General features: G+C 55.2%; 1 protein-coding gene across 4 annotated transcripts; it reads right to left on the minus strand.

Moving 5' to 3' along the window:
- Window positions 1-2,308: 2,308 nt before the first annotated feature.
- On the minus strand, window positions 2,309-20,396 carry UCKL1 (uridine-cytidine kinase 1 like 1). Of its 4 annotated transcripts, none has more exons than XM_058814617.1 (15): window positions 20,146-20,396; window positions 16,162-16,352; window positions 15,486-15,592; window positions 14,953-15,123; window positions 14,641-14,712; window positions 13,045-13,234; window positions 12,589-12,650; window positions 11,308-11,324; window positions 5,141-5,239; window positions 4,709-4,802; window positions 4,349-4,411; window positions 3,912-4,034; window positions 3,502-3,609; window positions 3,174-3,330; window positions 2,309-2,643 (listed from the first exon to the last, which is right to left on the minus strand). In XM_058814617.1, the coding sequence occupies exons 1-15, from the start codon at window positions 20,211-20,213 to the stop codon at window positions 2,567-2,569; spliced, it is 1,599 nt and encodes a 532-aa protein (XP_058670600.1). In that variant the 5' UTR covers window positions 20,214-20,396; the 3' UTR covers window positions 2,309-2,566. The 4 variants fall into 4 exon arrangements, with proteins under 4 accessions (XP_058670600.1, XP_058670597.1, XP_058670598.1 ...); XM_058814614.1 differs by lacking the exon at window positions 11,308-11,324 and adding an exon at window positions 7,520-7,539 and having other exon boundaries at window positions 16,162-16,355; XM_058814615.1 differs by having other exon boundaries at window positions 16,162-16,355.
- Window positions 20,397-21,632: the final 1,236 nt, after the last annotated feature.

Raw genomic sequence — 21,632 nt, forward strand, 5'->3', positions numbered from 1 at the left:
ATTAGGTCTGATAGCGCTGGTGATGGCGGCGGGAGGGAGAGGAAGGTGGCGGGCTGACAGGGAGTGTGAGGGATCCAAGATGGCGGCATGGCGTGAGGGCAATGGCGGCACCGGGGGCAGAACTCACCGGAAACCGCGTTTGAGGATGAATCGGCCATGGCTGCCTCAAGCAGGTGCAGTGTGGGATGAGAGAGGATGGCTCCATGTATTCCAGTGTCAGGAGAAGTCCATGGGATGGGAAGGAAGGTGATGGCTCCATGTTTGCCACTGGCAGGAGCAGTTGACCAGTGGGAACTGCTGGCATAGGCATAGGGCTGGTTTGCTGAAGCAAAATAATCACAGAAGCATAGAATATGCTGAATTGACCCATAGAATATGTTGAAGGGACCCATCAGGATCATTGAGTCCAGCTCCTGGCCATGCACAGGACACAAATCCCACCATGTGCCCAAGAGCCTTATCCGAACCCTTCTCGAATTCAGACAGACTGGGTTGTGCAGATCTGAGTAAAAACGTGGCTCTATTGGGGCAAGCATAGATCTGAGGCAAAAGAGGGATCTGCTAAGGAAAAATGGCAACTCCACCACTGCTCTGGGCTGCCTGTTCCAATGTCTGGGCATCCTTTCAGTGAAGAAATTTTCCTTAATATGCATTCTAAACCTCCCCAGCACAATTGTTTCCTCCTGTCCTGTCGCATGTTACCTGAAGGCAGACACCAACAATGCTGGGGGAGAGGAGATGCTTTGCCCCCCAGAGTAAGTGACACGTGGATATCCCATCCCTGGAAGCATTCAAGGCCAGCTTGGATGGGGCTGGGAGCAACCTGGTCTAGTGAAGGTGTCCCTGTCCATACCATGGACCCAGTGACCCACTGCTGCTGACCTGCTGCTCCAGCTGAAGCCCCCCCATGCCTGCCTGTCCTCTCGTGTTTGTGCTCATGAGCTCTCCTTCCACCCACACAGGGAACTATTTTTAGCAGACACTAATCAAGTGTCAGTGTTGGCTCTGAGTGCGGCTTTCAGTGGAGGGCTCCTTCTTTCACCAAGTGCTGGCAGGAACTCGGGTGTGTTTTCTTTTAAATCTGGTTGAGAATTTGCACAATGTGCTGCAGAGCCGTGATGGTTATTTCGGGCTCGTCACACCCAAGCCCACACTGAGTGATCACCAGGTGACTCCATTTTGGTGAGGGCTTGGCAGAGCATCTCCCTCCCAATCCCGCGCTGCCAGCAGCACCTGCTTGCCTTGCCTGACCCCTCAGGAGCCAGCTCCAGGCCAGGGATGCCCAGACAAGAGGTAGCTTTGCTCCTCTTGGGATGTTTGTCTCCTGCACAAAGGTGTTGGGTTGGAACTTTGAATCCTGCAGGAAAGGAAATCTCTCCATGTTCAGCCCTGGAGGTCACAGCCTCCTCTGGCTGAGACCCCGTCATGTGGGGCCAGCTCCCCTTCCACTGAGGTCACCCTGCTTTGTGACAGGTCACATCCTGTTTGCTGTGCCCTGGGTCAGACACAGGACCTGCCCCTCACCATGGCTCGAGCAGATCTGACTGAGTAAGAGCTGCAGTTGGGGTGAGCTCTGTTTCACTTTGGCTGCTGAACTCACAACGGGCACTTGATGCTTCTTCATGATCTGAGTGAACCTCATAGAATCACCTGAGTTAGAAGAGACCCACAAGAATCACTGAGTCCAACTCCTGCCCCTGCACAGGACACCCCAACAATCCCATCATGTGCCTTAGATTGTTGTCTAAATGCTCCTTGAGCTCTGGCAGCCTTGGGACTGTGACCACTGCCGTGGGGAGCTTGTTTAGTGCCCAACCACCCTCTGGGGGGAAGAACCTTTTCCTAATGTCCAATGTAAAACATCACATGACACAGCTCCAGATGTTCCCTCACCCCCTGTCCCTGGTCATACACAGAGATCAGTGACTGCCCCGCCACCTCCCTCAGAAGGAAGCTGCAGATCCTGACAGTTTCTCCCCTCAGTCTCCTCCATTCTGAACAAACCAAGTGACCTCAGCTGCTCCTCATATGGCTTTCCCTCCAGATCCTTCATCATCTTTGTGCAGCTCCTTTGGACACTCTATAATAGTTTTGGTTTCCCTTCAGGCAGGAGGAACTGCCTCTACTCTGGCACCAAGTCTTCATTTGGATTGAAGGTGTGGTATTCTTGACCTCCCACCACTGCTCATGGCATCTCCCCTCCCAGGACTGTAGTCTTGAAGGGTCACAAATCCTCTAGGCACCCATGGGAAATAACAAATAATGGCGCAGTTCAAGAAAACCAGAGAAAAAATTTATTATTGTTCTTTATAAAATATCTCCAATAAGTTATATAGGCAAATATTTAAATTAAAATAAATTAACTCCGCTCTATGCTGGGACACGCAACTGCCCATAAAGTCAAACTAGGATTTACGTTTCTCTGAAAAAATATGCCCTAGATCTCTGATGTAAGATTTGAAAAAAATATCTATGCTTGGTGAGAGGAAGGAGAAATCTGCACTGGACAGAGGGGTTAAGGTGCGGTGCTGAAGCTGCCTGGTGCCAGAGGCACCTCCACATCCGGCTAAGTGCTGAGAGCATCCTCATCGTCACTCCAGTCAGGAGGAGCGTCCGTCCCGAAGTACCGATCTCCAAAATTCCCTGCGGGGAGACAGAGAGTCAGAGTGCAGCACTGTGGGAGCCTAGAGACCCATCCTGCTGCCTGTCCTTATCACAGCAGGCAAGGGGAACCAGAGCAGGTTTATGTGACAGCAAAACTGGAGCAGCCTGTAGGCTGGCTTACCACCCGGTGGAAGGTGTTTCCTGGCACAGTAGAGGTGAGGACAGAACACAGTGAGCTTATTTTGGGTGAACTTGTGGAAAGTGTCAGTTTAGGGAAGGAGGTGGGCACAAGGCTGCTCCAGCTGTCCCAGTCTGACTTCTCTGCCTGGGGCTGGAGGAGGCTCTTGGCATGGGGAATGGCTCCTGCTGCTGACACAGCAATGGCTGCCCTGCAGCCCCCAGACCCAGCATGGTGATCCTGACACCCAGCTGGCAGCAGGACCCACGAGGGCAGTAGGGCTCAGGGTAATGTCAGGCCAGACCTAAACTGCTGGTGACAACCATGTCCCCTCCCCACCAGAAGCACTAAAAATCCCCTTAGCACAAGTCCTTCCTAGCAGGACACTCACCAATGCCGGGGATTATCCGAAAGAGGTCATTCACCTTCTTGTCCACGGCCGTGGTGATGATCTTCACCCGGGGGAACGCATAGGCCACCGAATGGACACCCATCTCTGCCATGAGCAGGGACAGCAGGAAGATCTTATCCTCTGGGACATCATGATCCTACAGGAAATGTACAGGGACAGCTCAGGGTGAGTTACCCCAGCCTGTGCTGTGTGCCCTGACACCTTCCTTCCCACAGAGGAGCCGGTTGCAGGCACATCCCCTCAGCTTGGCTGTGGCTGGTGCTTTGCAGGTTGCTCCAGAGCACACCCCTGCCTGACCCGTCCGTACCAGCAGCACCCTCACTGCCATCATGGCTGCAGCGCCCGTGGAGACCGTGCAGTCCATCAGGATGACGTGGTCTTCGCTGATGTCTTTCGGCAGCCGCAGGTAGTGGAGCTGGGTGGAGGAGAGAGAGCAGCTTAGAGGCTGCAGGCAAATGGAACAACCTGAGCCCTTCTCTTTGAGGAGTGAAGGATCCCTCCTGCCTATCTGTCCCTGGCTGTCAGCTCAGAGCCAGCACAAACCAGCCCCTGTGTGCACAAGCCTGCTGGCAAAACCCACCTGAGCAGCTTTCACAGCACTCAACCTTGCCAAGACAAACTGCTGGGTCACTGAAGGGCTGTCGGGAAACACCTGAGCCACAGCCCCACCCCACACACAGGTTAACACCAGATGTCCTGAGCAGCCCAGGGCTTCACCTCTGGCTCGCCGGTGTTGCAGTTGGTCTGGATGAGGATGGTGCCGATGCGGACGTCCTTGCACACCGCGCGCAGAGCCGGCTCCATGGTCTCCCCTGCCCGCAGGATGGACACCCCGGTGATCTGCAGCACATGCACGGGGTGGTTACACAGGGTAGGAGCTGCCACCACCCCACACTGGGTCTCAGCAGCAGGGGACTCTAATAGGAAATCTAAAAGCACATCCCTTCCAAGAGGGCTGCACCTCTCCCAGGCCACCCTCAGTGAGAGGGCATGGGCAGCACAGCGACACTGCTGAGGGCGCCCTTGGTCACCAGCCGGCCTTTCCTGGTGGTACAGGGTGTCATACTCATGATAGCAGGCACCAAACCCAGCCTGATGGCAGCCACGGCTTCCAGTGCAGCCCCACAAGGCAGGTCCAAATGGCTTCCACTTACTTGCTTCCCACTGTATGTCCTCCCTTCATAGTCGTGTCCCTGAGGGGTCTGGACTGTGCAACTCTACAAAAAACATGTGAGAAGAGTTACCAGGGGCTCTAATGTGGATCTCATGGAAGCCCTGGAGTCAGCAAGCCATAGGGGCTGGAGCCTTGGACACCAAGGCTGGACAAAGAATTGTCACCCAGGGCAACAACACTGCTCCAGGACTTGGGGAGTCCTGGTGTATTTTAATCTGAGGGTTGAAAGGACTGGTCCATGGGGAAAGTTGGAGGAGCAGCACCAGGACTGTCCTGGCTCCCCAGCAGTCGAGGGTTAAGAATCAGAGAGGAAACCCAGCTCCTACAGCTTTGAACCCACCTGAAACGGGAGCAGGGAGAGCGCGTGCTCGATCAGCAACCGCATCAACCTTTTGGAGTAGAAAATGAACTCGTCTCTGCTGGTCTCCTTGTTTCTAGAGGGGAGGGAAAGGCAACGTCAGCTCTGGACCAAAACGTGTCCCAGGAGATGCAGCCAGAGGTCTGGCAGTCCCTGCTCCTTCCTGGTCCTTGTTTGCACCATCTGAGCCTGAAACTGCGCTGTTTCAAGGTAAAAAGCAGAAAAACTGTTGGCAAGATCACTGAGCAGTAACTGCACAGCTCCTCGATGCAGGGCCACCATCATCTGCCCTATTTTGTGTCTTCAAACCATACTGACAGGCAAAAGTGGGATTGGGAAGCCCAAAGACAGGCCAGCCTATCCTATCAGCAGCTGAGCCCCATCCCACCCCAAGAGCCACAGCAGGGGCTTTACCTGATGATGGTGTGCATGCCCCTCACCTGAGGGGTGCTCTTCAGCACACTGAGGGTCTGAGGAAGGGGGTGGCACTGGTGGGCAGAGGCCAGGGCAGCCCTGAAAAACAAACACATGGTCAGAAGGTCTGGGGAAGGCTGCCCAAAGGGTGGAGCACAGCATATGGCCAGAGCCATCCTCCCAGATGTCATCTCACACTGCCAACACACACAGAGGCCATCCAGCTGAGCCGAGTGAGCAGCCAGCCCTGCAAAGGGACCTGCACCCACAAACCAGGACCACTGGAGTTAGGGTGACCTTGCAGCCCAAGGACCTGCCCTTCCTGCTGGACAGCTCACCCAGGATCATAGAGTGGTTTGGGTTGGAAAGGACTTTAAAGACCATTTTGTTCCAGCCCTGTGCCATAGGCAGGGACGCCTTCCACTAGACCAGGTTAATCCATGCCTCATCCAACCTGGCCTTGAACACTTCCAGGGATGGGGTAGCCACAGCTTCTCTTGAAGGTGGCTGGCCCATCTTGCTTTCCATTGTTTGGGAAGAAAGTAGAAAATAAAATCAAAACCTTCTCCTATTCCAGAGTCTTATCTATTGATGGATCTTGGACTCATGGGGTGAGGAGGGGCTGCTGTGGCTGTCTCTGACCTACAAGTGCCAGATGCCACGAGGAACTGGACAGGCAGCCAGGCTGGCACATATCTGGAATGTGACTATTTTAGAGACCACTTGGGCCATTCCAAATTGGGAACAGCTTCAAGACTTTATGGCTGGCCAGGACTGGCTCTGTGTGACTCATTCCACATAACGAATAGGGCTGGGAGCTATTCTGGGATCAAGGGAACACCATTCACAGGGAAGTGCACAATGGAGCCCCATTAGTCACTTCTCCCTGTGAGAGTGGCAGTAATGAGAAGAAGGTCACATTTGGCTTCCACAAGGCTGGGCAGAATGGACAAGCAACTTTGTCTGGGAGGAGGGCTGGGGTTGGAAAGCCACACGTCAGATCACACACGTGCCAGGGGCTGCATCCAGCAAAAAACACAGAGATGTCAGGGAGGCAGAGAAGAGAGCAAATGAAAGCACTGCATGATTAAGATTTCAAATCAAGCAGAAACCTGGATTAATGGCACACAAAGGCACGCAAGCAGAGAGGAAGACAGAGAAGATGGACAGGCATGGAGGAGGGCAGAGCTTGAGGCCTCCATCCACACAGCCATCTCCTGGTCTTGGCCAACCAACACCAAATGAGACATTCCCAAGGCCTGTGGGTACTTAAGGGCTCCTTCTTGCTTTACCAGCTCCACTCCTCTGTAGCAGCCAAGAGCCCCATGCAGGGAACACTCCAGGACAGCTGGCAGCCATGCAGAGAGCATGGATGGGTTGTGGTACCCTCATGGGCTTGCCTGCTATGTGCAGACCCCATCGCTGGTTGGGACAAGCAGCCCTCAAGGCCCAGCCCTGCTGTCAGTGAAGCAAGCTCACTCTGTTAATTGCTGTCCTACAGGTTAGAAGCCCTTGGAGATGCTCCCTGCTGGCAGCACCCACAGCTCTGCCCCCACAGCCCTCCCTTCCCTCTCCTGCCAGAGCCTGGGGACAGATCCTGGGGGCACAGCCCTGCCTAAACCCCTCTCAGCCCCCAGGATTCCAATACATGTGGTGGTGAGGGCCTTGGGCAGATGCTGGTGCTTGCATGGGGGCTACCAGCTCATCTGCTTTAAGGGGCAGAGACAGGCCCCCAACACAGAGCCACACACCCACACATGGCCCTGGCTGGGTTTGCCCAGGTGACAAACTGCTGCTGCCTAAACCAGAGGAGCTGGTAATTACAGGATTGAGCTTGCCACTGGCACTTTTCCCCTCCATCACTGCCAGGTCCATGTCACAGCGTCCCACCATGTCAGTGGAATGGGCAGCCCCTCTCCTGTCACAGTGTGACTTGACTCCCGCTCCCTGCCACAGATACCAGGGGTTTTCCAACCTCCATGAGCAGTGGGAACTCCTCCCAGCATCCTCAGCTGTCAACAGACCCCCAAGGAATGCTGTCAGCATCTGTCACCAAGTTTTCCCCACCTTCCTTCCACACCCCTGCAGCGTGGGGACAGGGAGATCTGGATACCACCCTGCTCGGAAGCCACTCAGTGTTGTGAGGGTCTCCCCATGGTGCTTTCTGGGGAAAAAGCTCCCATTTTTGGGATAAAGCTTCTCTTTCAAGTGCCCCCACCTCTGTCTGGCCCACACACAGCCCCAGCAAAGCAGGACCCCATGAGCTGTGTGCCCCAGGATGCCCTGGCAGGGTTAGTGAGGCAGCTCACCCTGCACAGCCCTCGCCCATCCCTGCTGTTAGTCACAACCAAACACTGCCAAAAGCATTTGTCTCCTCACATATCCCAGCGCAGCTTCCTCTGGTCAGCCGGTGGGAGGGATGTTCAGGGGAGACAAGACAGGAGACACCAGAGTTTAAGAGGAGAGGGACAAACATGACATGAAACAGAGGAGAAAGCACTGTCATTAGTCAGAGGGGGAAAAAATCCCCTAATTGATCAATGGCTCTTGGACCTGCACTGTGCAGACACAGCACTACCCCCCTGGTGACCAAGGCATGTCACCACTGCTCTCCACGGCACTGGCTCCACTCCTGGCTCCATGAGGGAAAAGAACTGTCTGCTCTCACTGTCCAGGAGCCACAGCAGAGACACTGTCCCACCTGTGTCCCAGGTAGTACCACGCTGCAATGGTGGCTCTTGGAGTTTGGAAGGATGTAAACCACAGAATGCTAGAATGATTTGGATGAGAAGGAGCCTCAAAGATAGCTCATTCCACCCTCCCTGCCATGAGCAGGGACACCTTCCACTAGAGCAGGTTGCTCCAAGCCCCATCCAGCTTGGCTCTCAACACTTCCAGGGCTCATGCCAAGCCCTCACTGAGGGCTCCAATCCAGTCTCAGAGCAAGCAGAGGCACTCAAGGCCCAAAACCTTTGCCCAACCTAAAAATCCTTCATCCAACCTGCCCTGCTCCCAGGCAAAATGCTTGTGGGCTGCCAGGGGTGGTCCCCCTCCTGCATGATCATCATCTCCAAGCCTTGGAGAACACTGAAAGCCAAGAACACAAGAAATGTGGAGGGAAATCTGTCTCTGAACAGAACATCACCTGCTAAAGGTGATGTTGTAAAGGGACAACTTTACTTCCCCTGGGCTCACCATGACTGGAGAGGGCCTGCAGGCTGAGGAAGAGCTCAGCCCTTCCAGCAGGCATCCCCTGTGTCACCTCCTGCCCATCCTGGAGGGAAGGAGGGACTGTGATGCCTCCTGTCCCTCTCTGCCAACACCGGCCTGTGACGGAACATCCAGACGGGCAGCCATGAGCACGTCAAGAAAACGTCTTATTTTGGAAACTTATTTTTTCCCCCTGAGAACAAAGGCTTTAAAGAGAAAATAAAATAGAAAGAAGAAGAAAGAGAGAGAGGGAGAGGGAGAAAGGGGTGACCATCTCCCAGGAAGGCTTCAGGGAGCATCCTTGGCTCTTTGTGGAACATGCTATCGAGCAGGAAGCAGACGAGAGACATCCAGCTACAAAGGAGATGATGCAGTCAAGGCATTTCAAACACGTACACGGCTGCCTTTCAGGGCTGACATTTCAAACAAGGGCTATTAAACTGCGCCACGGGTTGATATTTAAAGACACAATTGGCAAAGGGCACGCCAAGCTGATCGGGACCTTGGGGGTGGGGAATATTGATTGGCCAGGGGAACGGGCTGCAAAGAGCGGCGGCTCCAGGAGCGGGGCTGGATGCTGAGAGCGTGGCAGGAGGGATGGAGAGCAGGCTGGGCTGGGAGCACTGAGCCTCAGCATGGGCTGGCTGCTCCAGCTCCTGCTGCCAGGCTCCTGGAGGAACACCCACCTGGGAGTGCTGGTATGGAACCAAAACTCCAGAGTGAGCACAGTCAAACAGGGGGGAAGCTGGACAAGAAATAGCCTAAGAATGCTAAGGTCCAAGCTGTGCTCTGAGGGATTAACTGGGAAGGCAAGCATGCTCCTCAGGAGCCAGTGGTTTCAGAATGAAAAGAAGCCTTGCATGTCCAAGGAAGGCGCCACTTGCTTTAAACCCCCCAGAATTCACCCACCTGAGTGGGGAAAGGCACTCCCTGCCTGTCCCAGCCAGTCACTCGGCCAGGAGAGGCAGCCCTGGAGCACAAGGACCACAGAGACACCTGGCACTGGGGCCAGATCTGAGCATTCAGGTTTTATCCTACCAGCACAAAGCCCTCCCTGTGTCCCCACCACTGCCAAACAGCAGTGACTTCAGAACAACCGTGACATTTAGATGGAGCAATTCCAGACAAGAGGATGGGGAATTGTCTGTGATGAAAAGCCCATGTTTGCCAGGCACATCTCACTCAATGTGACTCTCCATCCACCCCACTCCTCTTGCAGAGACAGCAGGGCTGGGGGAAACCACAGCAGCAGTAAAGCACTGGGGCTCTAGCAGCAGCAACAGATTTGTGTTTTTGCAGGAATTTTTTCCCAGATTTTCTGTCAAAGGCATAAATGGAAGCTTTAAAGAGAACATAAAACCACCTGTGGGTGTGGTGATTATGGAGGTGTTTCTGGAGGTCAGAGTTACCTTTTCAAACTTGCCATCATAAAACTTCTAATACTTTATGGATATATTAAATACCCCATTTTTAAGTGCAGAAGAATATCACTTGTACTGAGCAATCCTTTGATTAAGGAAGAGAAAGGAAATTTTTTGTGTGTTTAAGTATCTATCTGTCTCTATATACACATACCTATTTGCACACATATTAGTCTCCTCTCTGATGTTATTCCTGCCATTATTAAAGCCACAAATTTCTCTTCATACTAAAGAGCACTTTCCCACCTGGACCTCCAGACACAGAGGGAAGCTTACGTGTCTGTATGGAAATATCAGGCCCCAGGGTGTTAAACAAGCAAAGGGAAATAAAATAAAACATCCACTTGTCTAGTCTAGGAAGTCACTGGCTGAGGCAGAAATAAGTAAAGCAGAGCCTCTTCCATGTTCATCTCAGTTATTTTAAAAGCTCATTGTATACCAAATGTAAATCTTAAGGTTACTTGAGTTGAGTGTCTCCATGCAATGATGGAGATCTAAATGGAAACCCATCTTCAGTAATGCATTCCCTCTGCTCCCTGAAAGAATACCTGAAAGCCTAGGTGGCTTCTTAATGGAAGCAGGAGAGCTGAAGTCCCATCTGGGGCCCCATGCTGAAGAGGTTAAGTAATTCAACATACATGTTATAGCATCCAACTGCAGATATTGAGAATTTAGAAATCCTGCTGGACTTAGGCAGCAGGATTTTCTCAGTCCTCCAGAAAAGGTTCTGCATCCTGCAGAAGCTGTGGGAAAGTTGGTACCTCTGGCCATGTGAAGGTGCTAAGCTCCTTTGGGTGCCTCCAGGCAGATCCCTGTGCGCAGTGAGGGGCCCAGGGCTCCCACCACCCTCAGTATCAGACTGGTTTGGGCTGGGAGAAACCTCAAAGACCATCTTGTTCCAACCCCATGCCAAAGGCAGGGACACCTCCCACTATCCCAAGGTACTCCCAGCCCCATCCAACCTGGCCTTGGGCACTTCCAGGGATGGGACAGCCACAGCTTCTGTGGGCACCCTGTGCCAGGGCCTCAGCACCCTCACAGGGGAGAATTCCTTCCTATTACCCAATCTAAATTTCTCCTCCTTTAGTTTAAAACTGCTCCCCCTCATCCTATCATTATCTGCCCATTTAAAAAGTCACTCTCTATCCTTTTCTCAAGATGCTTTGACTAATCTAATAATTGATGTTTAATGATCTTTAATCATCAGGGGTGGAGAGCGGCTCTGAAAATCATTCATTTTAGAGGATGAAGAGAAACAAAAGAGAATCTCAGGATGCAAAGCAGAGACTGGGGACCCCCAGGTACAAACCTGGCCCTAGCCCAGCCTCAGGGGTCTACACTCAGGCTGGCAGTACCTCCCGGGGGAGGAGCCCTGTCCCTGCCATCCCACAGCCAAGGGAAGGTGGCCTTTTGTCACCATGGGGGTGACAAGGCCCTGCAAGCTGCCAGTCCTGCCGTGGGTGGGGGTGAGGCCAAGCAGTGCCTGGCATTGGAAATGCCTGGGCTGCACACACAGGACACAGTGAGGGCTCTTACCTGACACTGAGTTCACGCTGTGGCAGCAACACAAAGACACAACGCAACCGGTATTAAGCATTGTCAACACCAGGGTCGTTTCAAGATAAAAAAAAAAGGAAAAATAGGAGTATTTTCCTGAATTCACATGCAGCCTTTTTGCCCTTCTTCCCCTCCCCAGGCCAGGACAGCCCTCCCCAAGCCAACCCTTTGCCTGGCTCGCAGTGGCACCCTGGGGGTGCTGGGTTTGCTCTGGAATTCCCTGGCTGGACCCAGGAGCTGGGCGAAACAGCCATTCCCCTCTCCTGCCTCTGCCTCAGGGCTGGGTGCCCTTCTCAGCCTGGCATCAGCACAGATGCTGGGGCTTCCAGCCTTCTTCTGTGACCGAGGGTTTAGAAACCACCTTCCCAACCAGAGTTTGGTGCTGGGAATGCAGGCAGCCACATACTCCAGGAGGAGGAAACTGCCAAGACACCTTTGCAAGAGCAGTCCCTCCTGAGCAGGCACGGAAAGCTGGATGCCAAGGCATGCCAGCTCCCATCCCAGGGCTGAGCAGCTCCTGCCACCTGGGAGCTCCAAAAAAGACTTGAAAGAATCAAGCCCTGTACTTTCCACTGCATCTATATCCAGGTCACACTCTCTGCACTTCCCACTCTGAGCATTTCCATGACTGAAACATCACCAAAGCTATGGGGTGGGAGGAGACTGTGCTGCTCGGGGACAGCAACACAAAATGCCATCAGTTCATTGCAGAGTCCCAAACCACTGGTCAGGACTGGCCCAGGATCAACAGAAGACTTAAAGCCAGCAGTGGGGAAGTGATGGAGCATGTGCCTGGACTGTGGCTCCAATGTGATGAGACTTTGAGTTTTGAAACCCAGGAGCTGCACACAGCACAGAAGAGGAGAAGTGGGCTCCTGACTGGAAAGATTGTGCAGCAGTGTCTGCATGGGAGGGAAGAGGAGAAGCCCAAGAGCAGTGGAGGGTTTGGGACAATGCTAGCCCTGGGAGGGGTGCAGGCAGGGGGACACATCCTTTGGGTCACAGGAGGGTGTCTGGTTTGTCCCCTCATGACTTGCTGTCCCAGGGAGGGAAGGAAGCTGCAGCTGGACCACAGCTGGCAGAGGAGCCAGGACTGACCAGAGCACAGGGAGAGGGCATTTTCCTTCACTGGGTTGGGAGGAGTTCACAGGAACTCCCACACCTGGAGCACAGGAGCAGCCAGGCCATTCCCACCTGGGCACCCAGAGCACAGCAAGGCTGTGAACCCCCCTCACCACCCATGGACCAGGCAGCTCTCACCTCTTCCAGCTGGCTGTGGACGTGCTGAACAATCAGGTCAATGGCCACAGTGTTTCCACTCCCTGGAGTGACCCAAAAGCAAAAAAAAAATCACAGAATCAGGATTGTAAAGGTTGGAAAAGCCCTCTAAGATCATTGAGTCCAACCATTAAACCAGCACTGCCAAGCCCACCACTAAACCATGTCTGTTAGGGTTACACCTGGGGTTAGGGTTCAGAAAACCACAAAGCCCAGAGCTCCAGGGACTATGCAGCTACAAAAGGCATACCAAGGGGAACACAGGACTGCCACACCATGGCTCCCCCCCATACATCTGCTTGGCACCAGCCTTACCCCCATGAGGGTTCCACTGCTCTGCCCATGGTTAGGGTTAGGGATCAGCAAACCCCAAAGCCCAGAGCTGAGGGCAGGGGGCTGTGGGGTCTCAGTGCTGTCACAGGTGCCCTGGGCAGGTACCTCGGGGCACCACGATGTCTGCCAGCCTCATGGTGGGCTGGATGTACTGGTCAAAGGCAGGCTTGACAAACTTGTTGTACTGCTTGATGACGCCCTCGATGTCGCGGCCCCGCTCGCTGATGTCCCTGCGCAGGCGGCGCACCAGGCGGATGTCCGAGTCCGTGTCCACAAAAATCTTCAGATCCAAGAGCTGAAAGGAGAGGGGAGGGGAAAAATCCCACCTGGTTAGGTGTGGGACTCAACCCACCTTTCCCTGTTACCCCAACCAGGGCTGAGCCCAGCCCAGCAGCTGTTTAACAGGGCCTGGTCCTGCTCTGCTTTTCCCTGGTGCTGGTGCTGCTGTGAGCCCCCTGCTGCCACTTTATTCTCGTGTCCCCTGAGCCCTGTCCTGCTCCAAACTCTGTCCCTCCTGCTAACCAGCTCCAACACTTTGGCTGAATGTTATTTAAGAGTGAAGAGGAGATGAGGAGTTACTGTCCGTGACACACACCAAGCACTGGCTTCCTAATCAAAGAATCCTTGGATGGTTTGAATTGGAAAGGACTTTAAAGATCATCTCATTGCAAGCCTCCCTCACAAGCAGGGAATTAATGCTGGAAAGGAGCCCAGCACAGCAGGGCAGCTCATGACTCTGCCCTTAGCTGCAAGAGGCAGGAGTGGGGATGCTGAGTGGAGTCTCCTGGGGGATTCACCCGGCTGTCCACTGGAGGTCATCCTTGCTCCAGGAAAGTGCAACCCAATGGCAGGCGAGGAAACTTTTCAGACAGAGCTTGGCTAAGCCTGTGTATGGCTCACTGCCTGCTGCAGCATTTGTCAGGGCTGCAAAGATGCTCTGAGGGATGGAGACAGGCTGAGAGAGCTGTACAGCCTGGAGAAGAGAAGGTTCTGGAGAGACCTCAGAGCCCCTTCCAGTATTCAAAGAAGTTCCAAGAGAGCTGGAGAGGGACTTTGGACAAGGGCTTGAAGTGACAGAACAAGGGGAAGTGGCTTCAGAATGCCAGAAGGAATTGTTAGATGGGTATTGAGAGGAAATTTGTCCCTGTGAGGGTGGTGAGGCCCTGGCACAGAGTGCCCAGAGAAGCTGTGGCTGCCCCATCCCTGGAAATGTTCATGGCCAGGCTGGACAGGGCTGGGAGCAACCTGGTCTCATGGAAGGTGTCCCTGCCCATGGCAGGTGGTGGAACAAGATGAGCATTAAGGTCCCTTCCAACCCAAACCATTCTGTGATCCTGTGATATATCCAAATAATCCCCAAGAAAGCCTGAAGTGCTGGATGATTCCATGCTAGGAACACCAGGCTCTGTGCAGCAGAAGTTCAGCAGACTTTGCCTCTGGCTGTGCAAGCTGCAGCATGCAGTGGAGGTGGGCTGTTTCTAGTTGTGTTTGTGCACTAGCTGAGACTGAGGTATTTGCTGAAACACTTGACCTCTGCCAGGGGCTCTTCCTCTGAGAGTCAAACCCTATTTCTCCTACCTGGGGAAGTGCTGCAGCATCTGGTGTAACCTGGAAGAGAAGGTAACCTCCCTGCTGCAGGACCTCAGGAGAGAGCATCCTCCCACCCTCTCTCCCTGGAAGTGCCACAAAACCTTTCCTCACCTTCAGGAGCTCCTTGTCTGCAAATGCCATGATGCCTTCAAAGATGATTACATTGGCGCCATACAGGGTTTTCTGTGGAGTCAAAATGGATGTGGTTAGGCACAGAACATCTGGTCAGAGGTGCCCTGTCCCAGGAGATCTCTCTGGGTTGTGACTGTGACAGCTCACCCAAAAAACACACCCAGGCACAGAGCAGGGGGTGACAGCACCAATCAGACTGCACAGGCCAGGGGCTGGAGGGGGGCACTTGGCTCCCCCTCTGTCCTGCCCTGGCCATCCCCACCCTGTCCCACCCCCCTCAGTGTCCCATACCCATTCCTTCTTCCTGCTGTGGGTGGTGAAGTCGTAGATGGGGATCTTGACACTCTTGCCTTGCTTCAGCTTCTTCAGGGTGGCGATGATGAGGTCGAAGTCGAAGGCGTCGGGGTGGTCAAAGTTGAAGTCGTTGCTGGCTGCCTGCTCCTGCTGCTGCTTGGTCAGCACCTGCCACAGAGCACAGCTTGGGGCACATGGCAGGGCAGCTCCCTCCCCTCTGCTGTGCCCAGCCACTCTTCCCTGCCCCACAAGAGACACTGGAAGGGAAAACCACATGGCTGTGCCTAAATCCACAACGTGTTTCCTTACCAGGGGTTACCACAAAATCCCAGATTGGTATGGGTTGGAAGGAGCCTTAAAACTGATCTCATTCTGACCCCCTGCCATAGGCAGGGACTTTCCACTAGAACAGGTTGCTCCAAGCCCTGTCCAACATGGTCTTGAACATCTCCAGGAATGGGGCAACCACAGATTCCCTGGGCAACAGCAAATTGAGGAGCCTGGCCAGGCCAACAGGGGTGCAGCCTCACCTTGTAGAAGGAGTCCATGGACAGCAGAACCACCCATGGCACATCAAGAGCTTCAATGATCATGGTGGCCACTGTGGTCTTCCCAGAGGCGCTGCCTCCTCCCAGGCCTGCCAGGGAAAAGGTGATGAAGCCACCAAGCCCAGGCACAGCCCTTCCCTTCCCACCACAGTCTGGAGCCCAGGTCCTGCCAGGGAAAAGTTGATGAAGCCACCAAGCCCAGGCACAGCCCTTCCCTTCCCACCACAGGCTGGAGCCCAGGTCCTGCATGGTTGCACTAAGCTGGAGGGACCTCCAAAGAGGGAAGTCACAGCACTCCAAGAGATTATCCTGGAAAATGTCAAATGGAATGTACTGGAACTGCCAGCAACATGGCCAGCAAAAGCTGGGAAACCCATTGTTAGGTGGTTATGTAACATGGGGAGTGCTGGCATGGGATCCAGTCCAAACTGACTCCCTAGGAACCTGTGACAGCCCAGGCAACAGGAGCTGAGGGAACAAGAAGCAGAGCATGATCTCCTACAACCCACGCACACTCTGAGGTTCAGCCCAGCCAGTCAATGCAGGCCTAACCACAGGCACTCCCCCTGCTCCTCTCCAATTCCCGAGGATGTGGTGGGGCAGGACTCCCACCGAGACCTCCAGGAGAACCATGGGGCAGGGTGCAGAGGGGACCCACCTATGACAAAGGCCTCCTTGGACTGCGTGCCGTGCTCGTTGTACCAGGGGGGCCGGCCTGCAGTGTAGATGGTTCTCTTGCTGGTGCGCAGCAGCGGCGGCTCCGACTTGCACTGGCTGGTGGTGCGCTTGCGGGGCGGCTTGGAGGAGCCCACGGCGGGGTACAGCCTGTCCAGGGACTCTGCACTGCTGCTGCTGCGTGGGGAGAGAGGGGAAAATTACCCTGAGGGGGAAGGACACACCTGCCTGGGTGTGGGAGCAGGGTCTTTGGGATCCTGAGTTGTGCAGGTGAAGGGCACAGCCCCACTACCAGCGCCCACAGCCTCAGACAACATCCAGGAATTCTCACACAGAAGCAATTTGAACCTGGAAGAGGTGCCATGCAAACATCCATGCCTAAAGTCCTGCTGTCTGAGGAATGTCTGTATGAAATAAATCCCCCAGTGAGCTCTCAAAGCATTGAGGGGTGTGTTCCAGGGGGCAACAACCCACCCTGGTGTGCCCAGGGACCTTTCTTGGGGATCATTGTCAAACACATGGGTTACAGCACAACCATCCTCATCCTCCCATCCCCAATCCCTTTCCTCTCCCCACTTTGAGGGCTCCACTCACACCCTAGAACTGGTTCCCCCAAGCTTCTGGAGCCCCCAGGGACAAGCCTGCAAGCTGGGCAGAGCCATCAGCTTTGCCTTGGGAGCTGAGAGAGCTCTGAGCTCACCCAAAGCCCTGAACTGCTAAACACTCTCCCTTATCTTCCCTGCGGGAGAGGGAGAGGAACAAGGCACCCTCCAGAGCCCTTTCCAGCTTGGCAGGAGGAGAGCTGTGGCCTGAAGGTGATAAGTGGCCTCTGGCCAGGAGATAAGCTGCCAGCCAAGGGACAGGGAGGATTATTTATACCAGTGCCTGCTCCTCCCTGCTCCTGCTCTGCTGCCCCAGAGGGATGTCTGCTCCCTGGGAGAAAGTGCAAAGGGCTCTCCTGGCTCCTGCTGCTCCTCTCCCCAGCCATGACTGGGCTGGAAGGGAAATCAATAGATCTGGGCACCACTGGCTCCAAGCCATCACTGTTTGGTACAGCCCAGCCCAGCCAGCAGGGCTTTGCTGCTGTGTTATGGCTTGCTCTTGAAAGGGCTTAAAGTGCAGGGCTTTACAGATTTTGGGTTGATTTTAAGCTGTTTTGGTATGAAGCTTAATTCCCTTCCCTTCCCTCCCCCAGCCCTTTTTAGAACAATTTTAGATAAAGCTCAAAATTTCAGAAGGGCCAGCTGTGTGTGAAGTGACATGGCATCCCTCATCCCCGCATGGCAAACAAACCCCCTGGGCACGGTGGGATCCCCCTGGCAAACCCCTTGGGCACTGCAGGATCCCCCTGGCACAGCAGGATGCCCAGGGCACACCATCCCTACCCCTGGCACATCCCTGTGGGGCAGGCAAGGAGACAGGGATTTGCCTGGCTTTGCTGAACTCCTGCTGGCAAAAGGGAGGCTGCAGCTCCTGCCCCTGTGACAGGAGCTCTCCCACCGATGCCCACCCTAAGCTGGGCACTCATGGAGCTCCCCACAAGGACACCAACACCCCATCCCTGGCACACAGAGCCAGCTCCAAGCACTGCCAGGCTCAGACTCAAGCAGGAGCCCTAAACACCCCAACTACAACTCTTTAAAAGCAGCCTCAAGAGATGACACCCATCAGGAAACCTTCTGGGGTGTCTCCTTGTGAAAAAATGGCCCCTTCTATGAGGAGAAGCAAACCCAGGGGGGATGTTTGGGTCTCCTGTCCCACGGGTGATGCTGCAGCAGCTGCTGCCCACCGGGGCTGCCAGCAGGGCTGGTGCTGGGGCACAAACAACGTCACTTCAGCTGGATGAAAGCAGAGGTGACACAAACACAGTTGTTTACCACAGCAGGAAGCGGCTCCTTTCATCCACATCCCAGCCCCTCCCCTGGGACCGTGCTCACTCCAGAGCCTGAGCTCGGTTGCTGCTCCTGTGGGACTGCACGTCAGCCTCCATGAGACAGGAGAGCCCCTGGGGCTGCTCTGCCCCTTGGCTGGTGTCACACAGCACCCAGCTCTGCTGTGCCAGCCTGCACATCCTGACCCTGGCCACCATCCCCAAAGTGACTCTGAGTTGGATGAAGTTCTGTTTTTTGGAGCTGGAGCTCTGCTCCCACCAGCATCAACATCACCCAGCTCCCAGCAGGCAGGAAGAGGCTTGGACTCCAACAGCTCCACCAGGGCCCAGAATTACAGCCACAGCCCCACCTTGCCTTCCCATCATGTCTCCATTCTGCTCCCAGTGCCTGCAGCACACCCAGAGAGGGATATTGCTGCAGGATGCAGGGACAAGCCCCTGGGAGAGGAGTGCAGCCATCCTCCCCCTGCACAGCTGGGGCTGCAGCACCTGAATCCCATCCCAAGAGTTGGTGCTCTGCCTTATCTCATCCATAAAATTCTGGACTTTCACCAAAATTCTACACATTTCCATCAGTATCACCTAAACCTCTACCTCTACACCACCTCCTCTACATCTGTATCCCCAACAGGCAGATGATATTCTACACCTCTCAAATCCACAATTCCCATGATTTATTTGGGAGAAGTATGGCTGTGGGGCTGTAGGGCTGTCCTGGAGTTCTCCAAAGGTCATGCCTTTTCTCCTAATGTTACACTTCAAGATTTGTAGATGTTTTCCATGGCTGCCTTTGCCAGGAAGGGGCTCTTCTTGCTCCAAAGGTTTGGCTGATCTCAGCCATCCCCGCTGGCCATTCCTCCCTATTCCTTTACAGAAATTCCCTGCAGCAGTGCTGGAGCCCCTGCAATGCCCTGTACCCACAAGGTGAAGCCCCCAGAGAGTGGGACTCTGTTTAGAGCTGGGGCCAATGCATTGCTCTGCCAGAGGAGGGTCCTGGTCCCACACAGACCCTCCCCACCAGACCAAACCCCTGGGCTGCCAAAGCCACACAAACAGGAAAGGAAACATCACCTGGGCTTGGCAACCCCTCTCCTGCCAAGCCTTCCTGCAGGGCTTGGCTGCCACCAGCTCTCTCCAGGCTGTCCCCAGCTTCTGGGGATGCTTTTGCCTTCCCTGCAGGTGCTGCATCCTTGCTAGAGCACTGTAGGAGAAGGAATTACAGGCAACCTTCACCTGGATAAGCCACAGCTGTGCTAATTACCAAACCAGCCTTGCCCTTAATGGGTCACAGGTGTGACCAATAAGGATGAGCTGGCTGGGGGAGGTCTGACCAAACTGGAGAGAGAATTGCTGCTGTGAGCTCAGCCTGAGCCTGCAAGGGAAGCCCACAGTGGGAGCCTGCTGTACCTGAAGTCTGTTGGCTGAGCTGTGAGGAAGAATAAACCAGGACCTTGGCAGATGAACCAGAGTGTGCATCTCAGCTCATTTCTATCTCTAATGTGGGGTCTGCTGTGCCAGAGTGTCCCAGAGGAAGCCTGGGGGGGTCCTGCTCGTGAGAAGGGCTCTCCAGCTCTGCTGTTGTGCCAGCACAAATGAAGGAAGCATTTTGCTCCTGCTTAGTCCAAGCACAGATTTACTGACACCCCTCTCCTTCCCACTGTGCTCCCATCACCATCCCTGTACCCTGTGCTCAGCCTCTCTGCATCCCACTCCCTCCAGAGACCCCTGAGCACCCTGGGCTGGCACAGCAAAGGCAGCAGGTCCCAAAAGCACCCACTGCAGCAAGGAAAGATGGCACAGCCCCAAACCTGAGCTTGGCAGCAGCCAGGAGAGCATGTCCTGGGCTCTGCACCCTGTAAACAACCCCACAGACTGAGCTCCCAGCCCATGGACCCCCCAGCAGCCCCCACAGCCTGCTGAGGTGCCCAGCTGGCTGCAGCCACGTCCCATGGGAAGCCAATCTTCTCAGACAGGAATTGGGGCTGAGGGACTGGGACAGGAGCCACCAAGAGTTCACTCCAGCAAACAAACAGATGAAACCCTGCAAATTCCACCCAAAACCAAAGCAAAACTCACCCTCCATCTGGTCCAAGGGCCCAGCAGCCGGAGATGCGGACGCTGGAGAAGGCTGGGGGGCTGCTCATGTCCCCCTGCTGCCAGCCCAGGGCTGAGCCTGGACTGAGGGTGTCACCCCCTGTCCCTGCCCACACTTCAGCCCCTGTCCCACAGCCTCTGGCACTACCAGGGTGAGGCAGGGGCTGTGCCAGCGGGGCTCCCGGGGTGATTCTCAGGGCACAGAGCCATGGAGGGAGTGTCCCCCTGGAAGGGGCACTGAAGGGTCCCACGGGGCCGGGCTGAGGGCTGGAAGATGGCGGCAGGAGAAGGGAGCAGAGCAGGGGGAGTGTCTGTGCCCGGTCAGCAGCATAAGAGGATAGCTTAACCTCCAGATTACGTTCATTACCTGATATTAATAGCACTGGCTTGATTAAAGAAAAAGAGGGGGGCTGGGGATGAGGTGACACCTCCCCTCACCGCCCCCAGCACAGGCAATAAACACCAGCCCAGCGCCTCTGCTCCTGGCACTGGGGGTGCCCGGCTCTCCTGGACCGTGGGCTCGGCAGGGAGGGCACCTGGACAGTGGCATCCACGTCCTCCAGCACTGGTGAGTTCCCAGGGACTCCTGCACACCTCTGGGGAGGGGGCTGCAGGGGGAGATGAGCCCAGGGCAGGGGGTACCCAGCCAGCCAGCCCCCCTCATGCAGCTGGTTGGGCAGCTGGGGCTGGGGGCCAGGGGCTGCTGGCCATGTAGGGCTTTTTGGTTTGGGATTCTCACCCCTCACCCCTCTCCCTTGGCTCACATCGATGGGGGGTCTGGCTGAGGGTCCCCCCATGTCACTCAGCTTCCCCAAGAGCTGCCCCTCAGCCCTGGAGTAAACAAGTGGGTGAAACTCAACACCCCGGGGCTGCTGGTGGCTAAGAATAACATCCCATGGGCTGTGCCCGCCATCCAGCACCCCCTCCCTGCCAGCTGCCCTTGCCCCCCCAGCCAGCCAGCTCCTCTTCCAGCACCGGCCTCCCCAGGGAAGGCAGGCAGCCTGGGCAAGCTGCAGGAAGCCCAGGGAGCCAGGAGGCTGCTCAAGGGTGGGACATGTGCCAAGGATGGGAGATGTTGGCACCACGGCAGGGGGGTCCAGGCCAGCCCTGGAGCAGAGACTGGGGCAGAGCAGCTCTCAGTATACAGCCTCTGGCTGCCAAGGAAGGGAGGAGGTGGCACAGGGCACACTGGAGGGCAGCCAGGCTCTGCCAGGGGCACAGAGCACCCGGACAAAGTCCCATGGCCACCGAGTGAGACGCCAGCATGGTGAGACAGGAGCTTGGCCCCTGCACACCCACTGCCGAGGGGTTCCAGGGAGGGAGCTCCCTCCTGCTTAGTACCAACACCGGGAGATGGGGCCAGACATGGAAAAAGACCCTTTCCTCCTCCTCCTCCTCGAGGCATCAAGGTTATTCCAGAGGCAGGGCAGACACACTCTCTCCCAGATTATCAGGACACCCCTCCTGCT

This window comes from Ammospiza caudacuta, chromosome 15, assembly GCF_027887145.1.
Source record: "Ammospiza caudacuta isolate bAmmCau1 chromosome 15, bAmmCau1.pri, whole genome shotgun sequence".
Taxonomy (NCBI): domain Eukaryota; kingdom Metazoa; phylum Chordata; class Aves; order Passeriformes; family Passerellidae; genus Ammospiza; species Ammospiza caudacuta.